The 19,420-nt window shown below is 33.2% G+C and overlaps 2 protein-coding genes across 2 annotated transcripts; one reads left to right on the top strand and one right to left on the bottom strand.

Annotated features, from left to right (window-relative positions):
• Nucleotides 1-1,680: 1,680 nt before the first annotated feature.
• Nucleotides 1,681-12,524, top strand: LOC114296457 (serine hydroxymethyltransferase 7). Its single transcript, XM_028240750.2, has 4 exons — nucleotides 1,681-2,866; nucleotides 5,844-6,249; nucleotides 10,858-10,959; nucleotides 11,358-12,524. The coding sequence occupies exons 1-4, from the start codon at nucleotides 1,940-1,942 to the stop codon at nucleotides 11,579-11,581; spliced, it is 1,659 nt and encodes a 552-aa protein (XP_028096551.2). The 5' UTR covers nucleotides 1,681-1,939; the 3' UTR covers nucleotides 11,582-12,524.
• Nucleotides 12,525-14,408: 1,884 nt separating this feature from the next.
• LOC114296463 (uncharacterized) lies at nucleotides 14,409-16,103 on the bottom strand. The gene is made up of 2 exons (XM_028240753.2): nucleotides 15,357-16,103; nucleotides 14,409-15,283 (listed from the first exon to the last, which is right to left on the bottom strand). Exons 1-2 carry the CDS (start codon nucleotides 15,714-15,716, stop codon nucleotides 14,660-14,662), a joined length of 984 nt encoding a protein of 327 aa, XP_028096554.2. The 5' UTR covers nucleotides 15,717-16,103; the 3' UTR covers nucleotides 14,409-14,659.
• Nucleotides 16,104-19,420: the final 3,317 nt, after the last annotated feature.

The following is a 19,420-nucleotide window of genomic DNA, read 5'->3' as shown; positions in this document are numbered from 1 at the left end:
GATTGAGGCCTTACATAAACCGAACCAACCCGAATACCGAATTTATTTATTTTGCTATATCTTAGCGTAATTGGTTTATTACAATGGACTTGATTATACTTAATAATTTTCACATGCAAGAATTATTATGTAGCTAAAGGAACTACTAGAAACTTGAATTGAATTTCGTAATTGATTTAATTTTTAACATGTATCGGTTGATTAATCGATTTAATTTATATTAATTATGTTTAAACTTGAATTAGATTTAATTTGTATTGATTTACATTAAATAATATTTTGCTTTTTATTTGTGTTATATTTAAATATTAAAGACTTATTTATTTTAATTATTTATTATTTATCGATTCACTTATTTTTAATATAGTAAAACTATGGTTCCAGCCTGAACCAACCCACTAGTGAGTGGTTGGAAAAAAACTTTAGGAATTGTTTGGAATGACCTAAATAAGTACATTTTTTATATTTTTACGAAAAGATGTGCAGAAAAATAGAGAGGTGATATGATGAAAAATAAAATAAAAAAATAAAAAGATGAATTATTTTGTGTATGCTAAACTTAGCCTTAAAATTAATTATGATTGGATTGATTATAAATTTTGTGTCAAATCGACCTACGAACATCTTTAACCACAATAAATCGTATAATTAAATATAACTATAATACTTAAAAGTGAGATATATTGTGGAATTTCCTTTTATTCACAATCCTTTAAAAAAAGTGTACGAAATTATTTTTGTAATGTAAATAGAATGACGAGTAATGTTATAAATTTTAAATATTTTATTTAATAATTTATTTGAGTATTATATAAAATATTTACAAATAATTTGAGATTTTTTAAATAAATGTATTTTTTTATTTTTTATAAAAAAAATATATAGAAAAATAAAAAAATTAATAAAAAAATAAAAAGAAAATATTAATAGATATTAATCAATATAATCCAAATAAACATATATATAAAAAAAATATACATTTTTAATATATGTCAAACGTTTATACTTAGGTGCCGTTTGAGAAGTTGGTTGATTTTTTAGCTTTTTGACTATTTTAGCTTGGGTTAAAAAGCTTGATTTAGGAAGAACTTTTTAACTTTTTAATTTTTTTAACTTTTTTTATGAGAGAAGAATATAATAATTATGAATTTAATATGATATTTTATTTATTAAGACTAAAATAATTTATTTTATTTTTTATAATTAAAATAATTAAAAAAAAAAGGGCAAATTACATATACACCCCTCGAGGTTTGGCTAAATTACAGATACCCCCTGAGGTTTCAGAAATTACATCCTGCCCCCTGAGGTTTGTATTTTCATAACAATTTGCCCCCTGAGGTTTATATTTCATAACAAATTACCCCCTAATTTCTTATGCAAATATAGCATTCAGGGGGGAATTCGTAATTTCTCAAACCTCAAGAGACATCTGTAATTTAGCCAAATTTCAAGAGATGTATATGTAATTTGCCCAAAAAAAAATCACAAACCCATCTTCCCAAACGGTGGCTTAATAACTTACGTAACATTTGATTCGTGCTTCTGCTTGCCAGGTGATGAGACAAGCGCAAGGGCGCTGTACTAACTGAAAACTAAACGGGTCCCACTGAACGTAGCCGCTTTTGTGTCCAATGCAAGGTAGACGAACAAAACGTGTTCTGTTCTCACCAGAAACACATTGGTAACCGGCTATTCCCAGTCACCACACTTGGGAATTCCGTACACCAAAGCGTCCCCCTTCTCCCTAATTCTCATCCGGGTTCATCTCTCTCAATCTCTCTCTCCAGTATATATATAACTCTCTCACTCTCCTTCGAGCTCTATTGGAAACGTCTGTATCATCTTCATCTTCAACCCTCTCTCACTGATCTCAACTTCGTTTCTTCAACTTTAAAGTGCTTTATCCCCCAAACACTTCAAATCCCCCAGTGTTCGCATGGCTGATCCAATTCTCCCCCCACACCTACTACAACTACCAAAACAACAACAACGACAACAACAACTCGATTTCAATCAATCAAAAACCCAAGACACCATCAACAAACAACAACAATCGGACAACGATTATTATGAATTTACCCTTTTAGGACAACCCATGTCTTTCAATGCCAAAAAACGATCTCAGATTTCCCCCAATTCATGCCCTTCCAAAAGGGTTTTGACCGAACCCTTAATGGAGCTGAGGCGAGCCATGGTGCGGAATTGGGGCAACGAACCTCTCTGTGTTGCTGACCCACATGTGTTTGGCATTATGGAGATGGAAAAGGAGAGGCAATTCAAGGGAATTGAATTGATTGCTTCGGAGAATTTTGTTTGCCGGGCTGTTATGGAAGCTCTGGGAAGTCACTTGATGAATAAGTATTCCGAAGGAATGCCCGGTTCGCGAAACTACGGAGGTAATCAGTACATTGATCAGCTTGAATTTCTCTGTATGAATCGTGCTTTAGCTGCTTTTGGGCTTCATTCTGAGAAATGGGGTGTCAATGTTCAGCCATATTCATGTACATCTGCTAATTTTGCTGTATATACTGGTCTTTTGGTTCCCAAAGATAGGATTATGGGATTAGATTCGCCGTCTGGTGGGCATTTGAGCCATGGGTATTATACACCGAATAGGAAGAAAGTTTCATGTGCTTCGATATTCTTTGAGACTTTGTCTTATAAGGTTAACCCACAAACTGGGTATATTGATTATGATAAGCTTGAGGAAAAGGCAATTGATTTTCGCCCCAAATTACTGATTTGTGGTGGGAGTTCGTACCCAAGGGAATGGGATTATGCAAGGTTTAGGCTGATTGCGGATAAATGTGGGGCAGTTTTGATGTGCGATATGGCTCACATTAGTGGTCTTGTAGCAGCAAAGGTGTGAATGCTTCTAGTCATGTACACATTGTATGCTTTGTTTTTAAGGTTTTGATTATAATTTTAGATTTATTTTGTATAAATTCAGTTGCTTTAATTTTATTGTAGTTTTGATTGAAAAATGACTTATTTAGAGGGATTGGATTTTGTTTATAAATATTGTGCGAGCTATTATCAATATTTGATGTGAATTGATCAATCCATCACAACAACTAGATATGATATTGCTGACTTGAGTTTGGATCAGCTGCCAACCTCCAGTAGTAATTGGAGTGCCATTCTAGTGTATAACCCTACATCTACATGCTTAGCTTTAGAATATTTACTGTTCATTTGTGAAGTTCAATTCATGTTGCAACATAACAACCAAAGTGTGTTTTACTTCAATACAACTACAGATTACTGCAATCAAAGGCTATTTACATTTCTTGTATTGCCTTCATTTGTACTCAGCTAATATTGGTTCATGCACATTTGTTTATGCATATGGTATACAAAAATGTGCATGTATTAATTCCCTGCTCCACCCGCCCTAAAATTTGAATGAGGTATAACACTAGGAAAGGCAGCTTTTGACAATTGTGCTGAAATAATGACCAGAGTTTGTGGTTTGTCCTTAAGTTCTATATGTTAACAAGATGGTTGTATGCTATATATGAAAAACTGCCTTCCGTATTGAGTTTTATTATTATTATTAAAAAAAAAGAAAAATAGTTTTGTGCATCTTGGGGGGTTTTACGTTGGCTTAGGAGATATATATGTCGTTATATACTGTTATTATTATCCCTTGGCCTAATGGGTATAACTTGGGACTTGGGGGTGTGCTCTCTTCAGGTCTTAGGTTCAATATTCATTAGCTGCAATAAGTTCCCTGGGACCAGTCCATATGGGGCGCTTGCTTTGACTTTAAATGGGGGCCCTACAAGTAGGCGGTGGGATTGGTCTCCGGGATTACTCGAGGTGAACATAAGTTGACCCAACCTCCCAATTATCAAAAAAATAAAAATAAAAATAAAAAATTACTTTCATTATTACCAAAAAGAGTAAAATAAAAAATGAAAATAAAAAATCTTTGCATATAAATAGTCTCCTTACTGAAAAAACTTTCTTATAATCTCATACTTGTTATTGAACTCTATGCTCCCATTATTGTTAGGTTGGATTTTGTTTGAATTTGCGGTTTCTTGACTTTATTATTGGGTGAGATGTTTTAGTGACTTGGCTAGCCATAGTTGCCCTTTTAACCAGTTTTTTTTTTTATTTTTTTTATTTTTTTATCATGCCAAATGAGAAAATATCGACATCATATTCTTTGATAACATATGAGATTTATATTTACACAGTAAGCCCATAGCAAATGTATCTTCTTTAACAATTGAAGCACATAATAATATTTGATGCTAATCAAGGTTCTGAAAAGCGGTTGTGGTCGCTGTAACGGTGGCGGTGGAGCGGTTGCGGTTGCGGGGTGTAAAGGCCGTAGCGTAACGGTTGCGGTAACCGGAACCGTGAATTTTTTTATTTTTCGCACAATTTGAAAAAACTTACCGATACGCACATTTTTTTTCCATGATCATATTTATTGGGTTTTAAAATAAATATTGATTAATTTTTATAAATTTTTTAGTTTGATCCAATATATTTTATATTTTTAAATCATTACAAACTGAGTTTTTTACATTTTATTTTAATAATTAATGACTTTATATTATATAAAAAATCAATCACTAACTATTATATATAAGATAAACAATAACAAAAGTAAGAGAATAAATAAAAGCTTAAATATATATATATATATATATATATATATATTAATCAAGCCAAATAGATAATGACCACACTTATTATTATTATTATTATTATTAAACAATATATAGATAGATACACACAAACAAAATGGTTGAGTAATTGCAGCTGAATATAATAGTATAAGCCTTGCAACTTCAACAAATCAATAACATGTTCTTCATCTTCCCTCTTCTCTCTCTCTATCTCTTGTTCCTCCATCTTCCCTCTTCATCTTCCCTCTTCTCTCTCTATCTCTCTTCCCCATTTTCAACTTTTTTTTTTCGAAAAAAGCAATTCGAAACCGTTACGTAACGGTGCGTAGCAGGCCGTTACGGCCGTTACGGCACCGTTACGACTGCTATAGCAGCCGCTACAGCCGATACACCTGTGAATCTCAATCACACCGCAAAAGCGGCCATAACGGGTGGCGGTAACGACCACAGCCGTTACGTAACGGCATTACGTAACGGTTGCGGCCGCTTTTTAAAACCTTGGGCGAGATGGTGCAAGTGGAGAAGTGCGTCTGGGATACTGTGCGATAAACGAATATTCACTAGATTAAAAGGTAAGTTTTATAGAACGGCTATTACACCAGTGATGTTGTATGGGATGGAGTATTGGGCAACCAAGAAACAACATGTAGATAAGATGAATGTGGCTGAGATAAGGATGTTAAGGTGGATGTGTGGCAAGACTAGACAAGACAGAATTTGGAATGACTGTATTCAAGAATGGGTAGGAGTAGCACTGATAGAAGATAAGTTGAGAGAGAATCGATTGAGATGGTTTGGTCATATTCAACGGAGACCAAAAGAGATAGTAGTGAAGAGATGCGATGCTGTAACGGTAGATGGAAGTGTTAGCGGATGGGGTAGACCTAAATTAACGTTGGCTAGCGTTGTAAATAAAGATATAGATCTTCTTAATTTGACTTACGAAATGGCCTTTGATAGGGCCACGTGGAGAAGAATGATTCATATAACAGACCCCATTTGATGGGACTTAAAGCTTGGTTTGGTATGATATTGCAAATTATTAGTTAATATTAAATAAACCCCAATTATCTATAAAATTTCAGTACCATGTAGCTACGCCCATGCCTGTTCCTGTGCACGTGGTTACTCTTTTCTTCAAGATATATCTGCATGGGTTTTCTCTTACTTTGTGTCCGGCTGGCATCTTTACAGGAATGTGCAAGTCCCTTTGATTATTGTGATATTGTAACCTCAACAACTCACAAAAGTCTTCGAGGTCCTAGGGGAGGAGTCATCTTTTATAGGAAAGGCCTAAAATTAAGGAAGCAAATCATGCTTCCTGGTCAAGGAGATGACAATAACTTCTATGATTTCGAAGAAAGGATAAACTTTGCTGTGTTCCCTTCATTGCAAGGAGGGCCCCACAATAATCACATTGCTGCTCTTGCTATTGCCTTAAAACAAGTGGCTACTCCGGAATACAAAGCATATATCCAACAGGTGAAGAAAAATGCTCAGGCTTTAGCATCTGCTTTGATGAAACGAAATTGTAGGTTGGTGACTGGAGGTACAGACAACCATTTATTGCTTTGGGATCTAACAACTATAGGGTTAACAGGTAGTTTCGTCTCTGGCTTTTTCCTTACCTGGAGTTTGTTTTAGATATGAATCATATGGTCAGTAATTTGACAATTGTAGTATGCTGGGATAATGAAACATAACTTTTCGGTCACTCTATTATTTGTTAACATTCTTTCTTTTGATGGTTTTACCTCCTTTGGTCAGTATATTTGAGATAATATAGATATGCATATGGCCATGTGATCTTTATTTGTAAAGTTAGAATTTGTTAGGTGTTCAAAATGGTAGAGTTCCTAGAAAGTTTGAAGGTCACCAGTTTGTCTAAATGTGGGGATTTTATTATATTTGTTGGGAGGCTGGTGTATTTAAGCATCTTTTCCCTTTCTTTTTGGTCCTTGACCTCCGAATACCATGTTTGGTTTGGATACTTTTGGTGATTTAGTTATTAGCAGTTTTGGTGATTGAATTAGTATTTTGTTTTTAGAACACTGATTTAATTAACTGCGCTGAAGTGCTTCCTTAACATTTTTTTATGCAAACCATAAAAATATCAAGAAAAAGTAAAATTAAAGAAGCAGCAAAATTTGGAAATGGTTGGTTTCAAGCCAAACTTAATTGCAATCCATTGGAACCATGTATAATTTAGGTTTAGCGGAGTCTTATTTTATGATTGTTTAGGTTAGATATTAATCTGTTTGTTTTATTATATGTTTTCTAGTTATTAGTAGGTTTTAGGTAATTATAAATTTTCTTCGTGTGTAGGATTCACTCATGGATCACTATGTAATTGAGTTTTATTCATGGATCTTATTTTCTTTTAGGCTATAATTTCTAGTGGAGGTAGGTACATTTTGGTTTAATCAGTTTTCTAGTGTTTCTATTTATTTCTTATCTTGTTTATGTTTCCGGTGAGGGTGACAAATAAAAGAGAAAAATTGATGAGTGATTTTTTATAAGGTGTGATGAGGGGAAGAAAGACCATTTAATTAGTTGGGATGTGATCTCCCTTATAAAGTGTAAAGGGGTTCTTGCCATTGGAAATATTATTGCTAAGAATAAGGCGCTGTTTGTTCAGTTGTTATGGAGATATTCCCAATTGAGAGAAATGCTTGGCATTCTTTGATTAAGAGCAAGTTGGGGTTCATCCCAATGGATTCTCATGTGGTTTCTAAGGAAAAGTTCATTTCTTTGGGTCTTGATCATTTCTCACACTTTTCATTCATTTTAGGGTAGGGAATGGGCAATATATTCTTTTTTGGGAGGATGTTTGTATGGGGGATAGCTCTTTTGATCATTTGTTTCCACGCCTTTCTAGCTTATTTCATACTCAAAAAGTCTATTGCTTCTTTTTGAGGCTGCCATTTCTTGAAGTTTCAGTTTCTTGAGATTATTTCATACTCAAAAAGTCTATTGCTTCTTTTTGAGGCTGCCATTTCTTGAAGTTTCAGTTTCTTGAGAAATCAAAATGATAGGAAGGTAATGATTTGGCATCTTTGTTAGATATTTTTCATAATATTTCTTTGAGACATGATGTTATTATGGATAGTAAAAAGTGCTTCCCCCTTGATGCTTCATGTGCAAAAAGGCGGAGGAGTGAGTTGATCACCTTTTTATTCATTGAAGGTTGGCGAGGGAGATACCTATATGTTGTTGTCCCTATCTAGAGTGAGAAGGGTGTTCCCAATCAAGGTTGTTAAAATCGGGATCCTACGTTGGATCGTTGGAGGTGTTTATAGGATCGGATCGTAGAATAGGATCGGATCGTAGAATCGGATTGAGGATCGTAAGATCCTACCGAAAAAGACAAATTACATAATAATTTAATTTAAATAAATATTTCTTATAAAGTACACACAAAATGAACCTATATTTTATTAAAAAGAAGTGAAGATATTGTGAAAAATATAATACTCCATATAAAATGTACATATAATATTATGCAATAGAAAACTTGATGGTAAAAGTTCTGTATTTTATCAAAAAAGAAGGTGAAGAAGAAGAAGAATTCTATAACAAAATACTTTACAATGTACAATAATACATAAAAAGTGAAGAAAAAATATTTAACAAAATTGGATATGAAAATAGATTAAGAACTCAAAAGAGTAGCTTAGCCGAATGATAAGGTTTGTCGTTAGCATCCCTGGTGGAGCGGATTCGAGTCACAAAAGTAATTTCTCCAGAAATTGGGAAAAAGTTACAATCATCTTACCCTTCTTAGACTCCGCTAAAGCTAAGTTTATTTTTCCGACTATTTAATTTTCTTAAATTACCGCAATATTTGAATGTTTGTTTCCTAATTTGTTTTTCTTAGTCTATTTGATTCAATACTACTTAATTTTTATTATTTATTTTGACAACATAAATTGATATTTAGACAACAAATATAAAATTTACAACAAAATATGTCATACAATACAAAACAAGGCTTGTAAATTGGATCGGATAGGATCGGATTCGGATCGGGATTCCACGATCCTATAAGATCCCACTACCAGGATCGAAAGATCCTACCTATAAAGAGTTTTTTACACGATTCAGATCGATTGCCCTCAAATGGATCGTAAGATCGTAGGATCGTAAGATCCGGATCGGGATTCTGATAACCATGTTCCCAATGTACTGTGGTTGTGGTTGTGGTTGTCTGACAATAAGAGGAGACATAATATTAGCAGAGCATGCATACTCTGGACAAAGGCCCTACATTGCCTTATGTGTTGCATTTGTTGGGATAGGAATCGGCATCTTTGATGCCGTGAAGGAACTGATTAACAAATTAACAAATTGAATATTGCTGATGTGAGGGAAACACAAATCCTTCCAGCTTTTTGGTTGTAGTTTATACATTCAATTCTTGGCTGTCTACAGGTTAAGTTGAGTTCGCTCTCTACTATGGTTGGTGTGCTTGTTTTGGGAACTGGTGAGGAGCATTATCTGTTGGTGTTACCAGTTGTCATATTATTTCCCATTTTCTTAATGTCTTTTTAGTGGGAACTCAGATTGGTTTTTACTGTAGCAGCACAAGTTTGATTCTTAAGTGCCTTTCCATTCAATTAATGAAGGTGGATAGATAATGCTTATTTATACAATGAATCTGGGGACCAAGTTTTAAAGAAGACATCCAGTATAAATTTCCAGGTAGAGCAGCCCAATATCATTTTCCTTCATAGAGTGACCTAGACCAACTGACAAATTGGCTACCCTGATTGCTTCTTCCTAATATGCCCAATGCATTGGCTTACAAAGCTTTGTTTTCCTGCAAATGTGGCCGAGCTATGAAGCGCGGACACCTCCCCAAGGCCTGTGTACGAGTGTCGGACACGCTGTGGACACGTGTCTGACACTCTCCCTTACGTGTCCCTTTTTTTTTTTTTGGAATTTTTCCAATCGGACATGTGGTGGACACACGATGACATGTTTTAGACATGCGTGAGGTGGATCGAAGAAGCCCTAAACCTGTTGGGAAGGGAGAGAGAGAGAGAGAGAGAGGGACAGATCAAGGGAAGAGATTGAAGGAACTCTAACCTATTTCGCAACTTGGTCTTCTCTGTTCTTCTTCTTCTCTATTCTTCTTCTATTCGTCTTCTGTCTTCTTCCCTTCGTTTTCTTCTGCTCGTCCTTATCTGATTTCATTTCTCTCCCCACTTTCGTTTTTCTTTCTCTCCCCTCCTTTTTTTTATTTATTTTTTATGTCGTCTCTTTACCTTCCTTTATTTTCTTTTATTTATTTAGTTATTTTTGATATCCATGTTTTTGTTGAACCTAAATTTATAAAAAAAATTATTTTTATTTAAAAAAAAAATCAATTTTTATTAAAATATTTTAGGTAATGTGCTTATTAAATTTATTATTATTGTAATTTTATAGAAACCAATGATTTTTTTTAAAATTTTAGATATTTAATAAATAAATAAAATGATATATATTAAATGTGTTTCCAGCGTGTCGTGTCCCCCATTTTTTAAAAATTTACTTGTTTTTGTCATGTCCCGTGTCCATGTTCGTGTCCGTGCATCACAGTGGCGGAGTCATCCACAAAATTGATTGCTCACCCTTGGGGCATGTTGAACTTCTAGGAACCATTTCATGAGTACTTTTGTAAGCCCATAAGATTCATTAACGTATCATTTCTCAGACCTTGGACCCTCTCCTACTTTTGGCATATGAGGAATGTAGGTTGCCTGGTTAATCAAATGCATCCTTCATATGCAGGATTTACATCTTACAATTGGCATTAAAGTATCATAGAATGATCATTGCTTTCCTTACATTATGTCACCAACTGATAAAATCTGTATGCTTATAGCATGTTTCACTGTATTCTTTTTCTTTTTTCCGTACACTTTTTTTTGGGGGTCTCTCTCTCTCTCTCTCTCTCTCTCTATATATATATATATATATTTATTTATATATACATACATACACGAATGCAAGTCAGGGCCAAATATCTTTTGGTGGAAGAATTGTAATTCTTTTGCCTGTTGATGACTTCTAACTGAAGCTATATTCACCAAACCCCATCTGTAGATTACCCTCAAGGGCTTACATGAACATTCAGCTCTATCATGGGGGACAGTTTCTGTAACTGGAAGCCTTGAAACAATAGTTTTCTAATGATTTATTTTCTTATTTTCTATTGTCACAGGTAAAAACTATGAGAAGGTCTGTGAGCTGTGCCGCATCTCTCTTAACAAAACTGCTATATTCGGTGGAAATGGTGCTTTTTCTCCTGGAGGTGTAAGGATTGGTAAGTAATTGTTTCATTGCGCTTACAGTTAACTAATCAGAAACTCAGCAAAAATTCTTCAGCTTTTACGAAATTTAACCAAATCATCCATGATATTTTAACTGAGTGTCTTCCAGCTTAATTTCTTACACTCCAATATTTCCCCCGTTGCAAAAAAAATGTGGATATTGCAAATGGTGCCCTTTTGTCAAAACAGATTGTCAATTAATTCTTCCGAGTCAATAAGAAAAACTTACTGAAATTTCGCTTCTCATTTACTATTGTTCTCGGTAGTTCCTGAATCCCTAGTCTTTTTTAGTGGCAATTATTTTAGAATCTTGTTTAACAATGCCCTTAAGGACTTCATCTGGATGATATACTCATTTATTAGACATTTAAATCTCTATCTATTTCTGCAGGTACACCTGCTATGACATCAAGAGGTTGTATAGAGGCTGATTTTGAAAAGATTGCAGATTTCCTCCTCAAAGCAGCTCAAATTGCAAGTGCAGTGCAATGGGTACATGGAAAGTTGCAGAAAGAATTCATGAAAGGTCTACAGAACAACAAAAATATTGTTGAGCTCCGAAACCAAGTTGAGACATTTGCTTCCCAGTTTGCATTGCCAGGATTTGACATTTGAACACAGATGGTGAGGCTGCTGGCATCATAATCTAACTTCTTTGGCTTGTCAACCCTTTAACATGGTAACCTATATCTGTATTCCCTTCCATACCCTCTTTGTTTCCCTTTTTTTTTGATTGTCTCTTTGTTTCCCAGTCTCCTGTAAATAATGAAAAATGTTTCAAAACATAGGTGTATGACATCGAAAGTTCAAAAATTATCTGATACCCAATCTGTCTAGCAGTCGCACAAAAAAAGAAAAAGTCCCGCAGTCTACCAAACCAAACTAAACAAACTAAGCCTTGTGTCTTAGTCAAGTGGGGTCAGCTACACAAATCATTTTGCATCATTCAGCTCTATCTAGGGCTATATGATCAGTTAAATTAAGCAAGTTCATATCTTTTTTCACTACCTCATCTCATGTCAGCATAGGTCTTCTCCTAGGATCTTCATTTATGGTGATCATATCACTCTCTTTCTCACTGTTGCATATTCTCTTTCAATTTACCTTTGCTAGGTGCTACTCCTATTTCATAAATATATTAATTTGTAATTCTAGCTTTCTATTCTTACCACACATCTTTTTTTTAATTTTTAATTTTTTTTTATAACATTTTTCTTACCCCACACGCACATCCATCTATGGATTCACATCTAAGCTACACTCATTTTTAGCCCATGTTGTCTCCCTGTCTCGTAAAGCATCGCTAGCCTTATAACTATTCTACAAAAAAGTCTGGCAGTTTGTTTTGTATTTTACAGAACAGTTTCACTCGCATTCTGTTTCTCTTTCTTTCTCGCTTTATTATTATTTTTGTTTGTTTTTATGTATGCCTCGAAGTTATTTGGACTGCTATTCTGGTTATGTGAAAACTTGGTAAGAACTTTGTATAATGAGATAGATCAGGAAACTTTACTCCTGAGCTGTGTGAATGTAGTTCTGTTCTGGTTGTGTTGTGTCATAGAGAGTAATTTGTATTTTGATCTGGATTTCCAATTTCATAATTGGCAATTGCTGTTAGTCCAACTATGTGAAACTATTGACTTTCTCACTTGGTCTTGTTGCTACTCTGTATTTGCTTATGAATGGAACCATGTCTTCCCTCCAAGGAACATTAAAATAATTTCCAAATCCCATTTATTTAATTCAAATAGATTTTACTTCAATTTTGTAATGTGAATAAAATAATATAACCTGGTGTGCAAACAGAAATGGTCTTGTTTGACTGGGTTAGTTGAAACATGATAACAGTGTTGCTGTAACCTCTAAAACTCTGGCATTATTTTTATAGATATAATAATATAACAATATATATAAATACATACTTTTTGTTAACTCATCTCATTATTATTATTATTGATTTGTTTATTTAGCAATTTGTGTAATAAGTAGACCAAACCCTTCATGGGAGGCAAGTCATGAATTTCCGGCAAAGGGACAAAAAGCATGAGATCTGCTCACAATGTGGGGAAAGCGACTCTAATTTTCTTTACATTTATATATTTATGTATATATACACACACACACACTAAACATCCACCCCAAAAATAGGGAAAAGAAATTGGCGACGGAAATGCAACATATTCTGAAAAATACTTGAAAAAATATTCAGAATTTTGAATTATACTTTAGTGATGTGGGTTATGTCAAAAAAAATTTAATTCGTGCATTCTAAATTCTTTTTTTTTTTTTTTTTTTTTTTGTAGTTTTTTTTTCAGTTTTTAGTAGGAAACATTGTTGTAGAATAAAATTTAACTTGAGAGAGAGAGAGAGAGAGATGGATGGGTGCAGGAGAGACATGTCAGGAATGTGAGCTGGAGAAGCTTTTTCATGATCAACTCCATTGCTTTCAAAGAGAGAACTGAATCCAGACAAAAGCTTCACCCAAAAGAGTGTAAACTGATAAAGCAGACTTGTGTGTTTTTTAAATTTATAAAGCGAAAACCCAACCCTGGAATCCAACAGTGCCTCTTCTCTCTCTCTGAGGCCCCGTTTGTTTTAGGCTGGGTATTGGGACTAGGAATATCAAAGTATTACTAATACCCTTGTTTGTTTGCAGAGATAACCTTGAGACTATTAGTCCCTTGGTATTACTAATACCCTTGAAAAAAGGATTAGTAAGGAGGAAGTAGAGATGGTATTAGAAAATAAATGAGTGGATTAAAAAAAATTTTATTTTTTATATATTGAGAATTTTTTTTTAAATACAATGTTTAATTTTTTATATTTTTTTATTTGTTTTATTATTTTATATAAAAATAATTTAACAATTCTTTATTATTAATCTCTCCACTATCAATTCTCTCACTATCAATTCTTTCCATTCTATCTCCCAAAACAAAAGGGACCTACATTATTAATTGGCTCTAGGACGTTACATAACTATGTTTCAGATTAATCATAAATTTTCATATTTTTTTATATTTTTTAATTATTTAATATAAAATTATAAATTTTACTCATTTCATTAATCACAATGAATATAAATCATTCACACGACACGGCGCCACACCTGAACCAAACAAATAACTTCTCTCTTTCTACTTGAATGGTTGGTCATTTACTACAACTACAACTATCCCCAGTGGAATAGGCAAATCACTTTGAAAATATATGTAATATAATAATATAATTAAAAAAAAAAAATGTATTTTGACTCTAATGTCTACCCATATTAAGTGAAGCAAGAAGCTTCCATTCTTTTTTTCTCCTTTCTCTTTATAGAAGAAAGAATAGTTTTTATGCAATACGGCTGTAGTCTTTCTTTCTATTTTCTTACATTGGAATTCTCAAGTTTGGGTATCTCAAAAAAAAAAGAAAAAAGAAAAATCAGATTCAGATTCCCTTTTCCTTCAAAATTTTCCTCTCATGTGTTCTTGAAAAGATAGATAACCCCCTCTCCTTCTTCTTCAGCTGTAGTAGGCTCTAAAAAACAAGTAATCACAAGAAGAGGAATTGACAGAAAGAAAAGAACAGAAAAAAAGATATATTAAAAAAAAAAAAAAGTACAACCACTCCACAACTGAGTCTTCTCCTCCTCCTTCTTCTTCTTCTTCTTCTTTTCTCGCTCTTGATTTTCCTTGACTGTTTCTCTCTCTACCTGTGACTGCAGAAATCCAGGAGCTTCTTCCTCCCTTCAACAATCTCATCAAAGAAATCATCAAGTTGTCCAATGATATTCTCAGCCCCTGATCTCAACACTCCAAAACAACCCTTCAAATTGTCCACTCTCTCTCTAATCCCAACCTCTGTTTCCCAATCCGGCACCACTCCCTGTGAGCTCCTCCTCTCCAATTCTCCCCTCAGCTCATCCATGGCGGCCTTCGATCTCCGAAACTCAAACATCAAAATCCCCGGCCTCCCGTTGATCTGATTCACCTCTGCCACCACTCTCTGATGCAACCTAGCTGTTGAAATCATGAACCCTGATCTAAATAGCAAGCAATCTTCATACCCACCTCCTCCATTTCCTCTGAGAAAATTTGATTCAGGCCAATTGTAGACTAACCCATATAGCAAGATCATGAGAAGAAGCGAACTAATATTCCTCATTGCATAAAGAACTCCCCTGAATCCATTAAACCCATTGAGCTTTGATTCAACAGAGACTTTCTCATCAAATCTCAGTGACAGTGGCTCAATTCTTGTCTCCATTAATCCCCTGTTTTCTTCCTCCAATCCCACCGCCTCTCTCCTACACCCTGATATCGCCCGAATCACCTGTTGTTTCAAACAAATTCAATCAAAAAAAATTTAAAATTAAAATTAAAATTTTTGATCTATTGGAATATACCTGACGAGAGAGCTGTGGAGAGAGATGGCGATGGGCGTCGAGAGAGGAGGTTATGTTGAAGCCGGCAGAGTAGTAATTCTCCATACCCGATACGCTGGATTTGAGGACATGACAGACTTCCCAGAGCTTGGAACTCTCATCCATGTACTCATCAAGCCATTTTTCACCAACTGGTAAGTGAAGTTTTTGAACAAGAAGAGTCAATTGGGTATGGAATGATCTGAGGAGCGAGAGGACTCTTTGGAGGAATTGAATTGACATGAAGTTGTTGGAAAGGAAGACTCGTTCCAGATCGTCGATTCCTCGAGTGAGGAAGGAGTAGAAGCCATTCACAGAGTTGGTGGAAGAAGGATCCATCATGAGAGAGAAAAGAAAAGAAAAGAAACAGAGGAGAGGCAGAAAAGAAAGGGGATGGTGGTTGGTTGTTAAACAAGGGAGAAAAGGGGAGGAATGGAAGGAGGGATATTTAAATTATGGGATTGGAATTAGAATTGGAGTTGGGATGGAATGGGAAGGGGATGGATGATTATCTTAGAAGCTCAGGTTTCTAAGGTTTGAAAAGGACTGTTGGGGGCAATGATGGGTGTTTCCTATACAGGGGAAAGGATGATTGGTAATCTGCTATTTTCATTGTTTTATGGGCAGAAAGGAAGACAAAGAAAATAAATAAATAAATAAAAATAACAAAGAGAGATAGGGAGAGGAGAGTGAAACCAGGCAAAACCAAAAAGAAAAAAAAAAAAAAAACATGAAATTTTCATGAGCTCCTTTCCATCTTCTTCCTTTTCTTCCCTGTTTTCTTTGTCCCCCAACACTTTAAATGTGTACATATACAGAAAATATTTTAATATAAAATTATATAAATTTTTACGAATTTACATAAATAATATCATAAAAATAAATAAATTGAATATAAATTTGTAAAAGTTCCTAAAAACTTAGCGAATGTATTCATGCTATGTATTTTTTTTGTAAGATAACTTAGCTAAATTCGTGAAAATTTATATAATTTTTTATTAAAATTATATATATATATATTATATTATGAGAGAGAGAGAGAGAGAGAGAGAGAGAGAGAGAGAGAGGGGGGGCCAGTGGTGGGTTTTGGTGGCATTGGTGTATGTATGATGGGTTATTAGATTTTTGTAGTTCATTGGGTCGTAAAAAGTTTGACTACATTTGACTGGGGATTGTGCTCTACTAAAATTCTTTGCAATTGGATTTTGGAGATGAGAGTTGGTCTTTTGAATTGAGTGCTGTTTGGCTTCTTCTTTCCTCTTTTTCTTCCTCGAGCTACTGACTTTGCTTCTTTACTTCCCCTCTTTCCTATTGAAATTTGTGGGGGGTTTTGTTTTTCCTAGATTTATATTCTTATTTTTCTTGTTTGGGGTTTCTAGAGGAAATATGGAATGATGGGGTTCCTTGTATGTGTGTTTTTATATACCTTTCTACTATGCGAAATCAGTCTTTTTAGGCCACCCAAACTGGTTGACAATATTGATTCTCTCTTCTCCCTTTTGTTGTTCTGAATTAGATATATATTATGTATTTTTATAATAAATATTATGTAATTTTTTGATAAAATTACTACTATTTAAATTCATAAATAAAATTACGTATTTTGTAGTAATATTATACATTTTTGTTGTTATATATATATACATACATATATATTTATCAAAACATCTAAATCTTGAATCACAAAATAGGCAATCTCACCACAAAAATTTGTAATATTACCATAAAATTATGTAACTTTATTTTTTTTCAATAACAATTATTATAGTTTAAAAAAATACATAATACTTATCACAAAAATAGATCATATGTATTATGCATTAAGAGAAAATAATTCTAGGCACCCACCCTTAATTTTTTCAAATTTATCTTGAATGAAATTATGTGGTTATAATTGAATTTGTTTGGTGTGGAGTTTATGTATAAAATAAATTTGAATTATAAGATAAAAATTTTAAATAATTTTTGAATTTATAAGGATGAATTTGTAATATTAGTCAAAAAGAAAATGCATGTACAAAATAGTCTTTCTGAATTATTTCCCTACTACACTATTAGGATTTTAGGACTTGAATTTTGGAGGAAGATTAAAAAAATTAAAAAAGAATAGATGGTAGACCTTTAAATCTCTGTAGATTTTCTTTCTCTTTACTTTTCTATCTTGATATCATTTTAGTATAATTTCTTACAAATTAAAAATTAATAATTAAAATTAAAAGTTAAAAATATTTATTCTCCTGCTACTTAATAATTTTTTAACTTATTTAAATTATTTTTATATCATAATATGTCAGTAAAAATTATATCACATATTCTTACATAAATTTTTAAAATAAAAATAGTGCTACAAACTATAAAAAACAGAACCATTCTTTAGATCTAACATTAAACCAAATCCACATGAATATTTGATGCAGGCCACTTGATTGGCAGGCCTCAGTCCCATCAATCATCTTGTGGCTTCAATTTGTCAAAACAACATCCCAAAAAAGAAGAAAAAAAAAGAAAGAAAAACAACAACAACAAAAAAAGAAAGAAGGAAAGAAAGAAAAAAAAAAATCATCTTGTTGGTCCTGATAATGTTTTTGACATAATCACGTGATCTTAATGATATGCCAAATTTAGGTGAGAATAATATTAGAGATATTAAATTTTTTACTAAATAAATGATCAAAGGGTTCAGTTTTTGTCTAGTTTGGGATCAGACTGGACTGTGCTATTGGGCCCGTGGGTGCCACCACGAGTCTTGTTTTGAAAATCTGAACCGCTTAATGTGTAGAACTCGTCGAGTACTACATGCCTGTAAAACATCACATTGATTGGATATCGATAGCTATGTGATCAAATCAGTTTTGTATAAAAAAAATAGACGGTGAAAAAATTAACAGTTGATAAAAAACTGTTTTGTTCACATAGTTATCGATATCCGATCAACGTAATTTTTTACAAACATATAGTACTCGACGAGTTCTACACATTGAACGGTTCAGATTATCAAAACGGGACCTGTGATGGGCCCCCACGGGCCCAACAGCACGGTCCAGTCTGATCTTGGACTGGACAGAAGCCATGGCCATGATCAAATGTCTCGTATAGATGTAAGGTCTATATTTTTATGAACCGCACATCCATGTGACATATTTGATAATTCATTTGGTAAAAAATTTATGAGGTATAACATTTTGAATCCAACAGTAGTGAAATCTTACAAGTTGCAAGGAGTTTTTTTTTTTTCCTTCTTGATGCTCCTAATGAACATCTAATTCTTCTTTTGTATTTATATATTTTATTATAAAAAATGTTAAAAATAGCGTTTTGATATTGTTATTAGTATTAAAAAATATATTAAAATTTATATAAAATATATTAAAATGTGTAAAAATATTTTGAGACATGTAAAATATGTATTGAGATTATAAATATTTTAGCATTATATGTGTTTTATTGATAGGCCTGCCATTAATAATTTTTTTATTATTTATATAATTATATATAAATATATAAGGAAATTGCTATTCTTATTTTACTTTGTTATAAATATATTTTTTTTTTCTTATTATACATAAAAACGAGTGTATTTAGAATAAAATAAAATAAAAATGATAATTATATATAACAAAGACAGAGAATGAAAAACATTTAGAACAAATATGGTGAAAATAACAGCTCCCATATATAGTAGTAATAGTAATAATAATAATTTATTATTATTATTGTAGGATGGGGGTATGGGGGAGCGGACCAGGAAATCTTAATTATATGTGAAGAGATTGATGGTGTGTTTTGTTTTGTTTAATTGGAGTTACGGAGGGTGCTCGTGGGTTTTTGGAGAATGGGACACTTGAGAGCATGTTGGTCTTTCGAGATCTCGTTGGAAAGTGAATTTAGTAACTTGGGTTCATTTTTTATGACATTGATTTGGGCGCCTCGTCTTATTTATTTATTTATTTTTGTTTAACTTGGTTTGAGAATAAATTATTTTAATAATTTTTTAATTTTTTAATTAAAATATAAGGTAAACAAACTTAGGTTATGTTTAGTGCGGT

This window comes from Camellia sinensis, chromosome 3, assembly GCF_055761805.1.
Source record: "Camellia sinensis isolate YWXY chromosome 3, ASM5576180v1, whole genome shotgun sequence".
Classification (NCBI taxonomy): Eukaryota; Viridiplantae; Streptophyta; class Magnoliopsida; order Ericales; family Theaceae; genus Camellia; species Camellia sinensis.
This window is presented reverse-complemented; position numbering and strand designations above follow the sequence as displayed.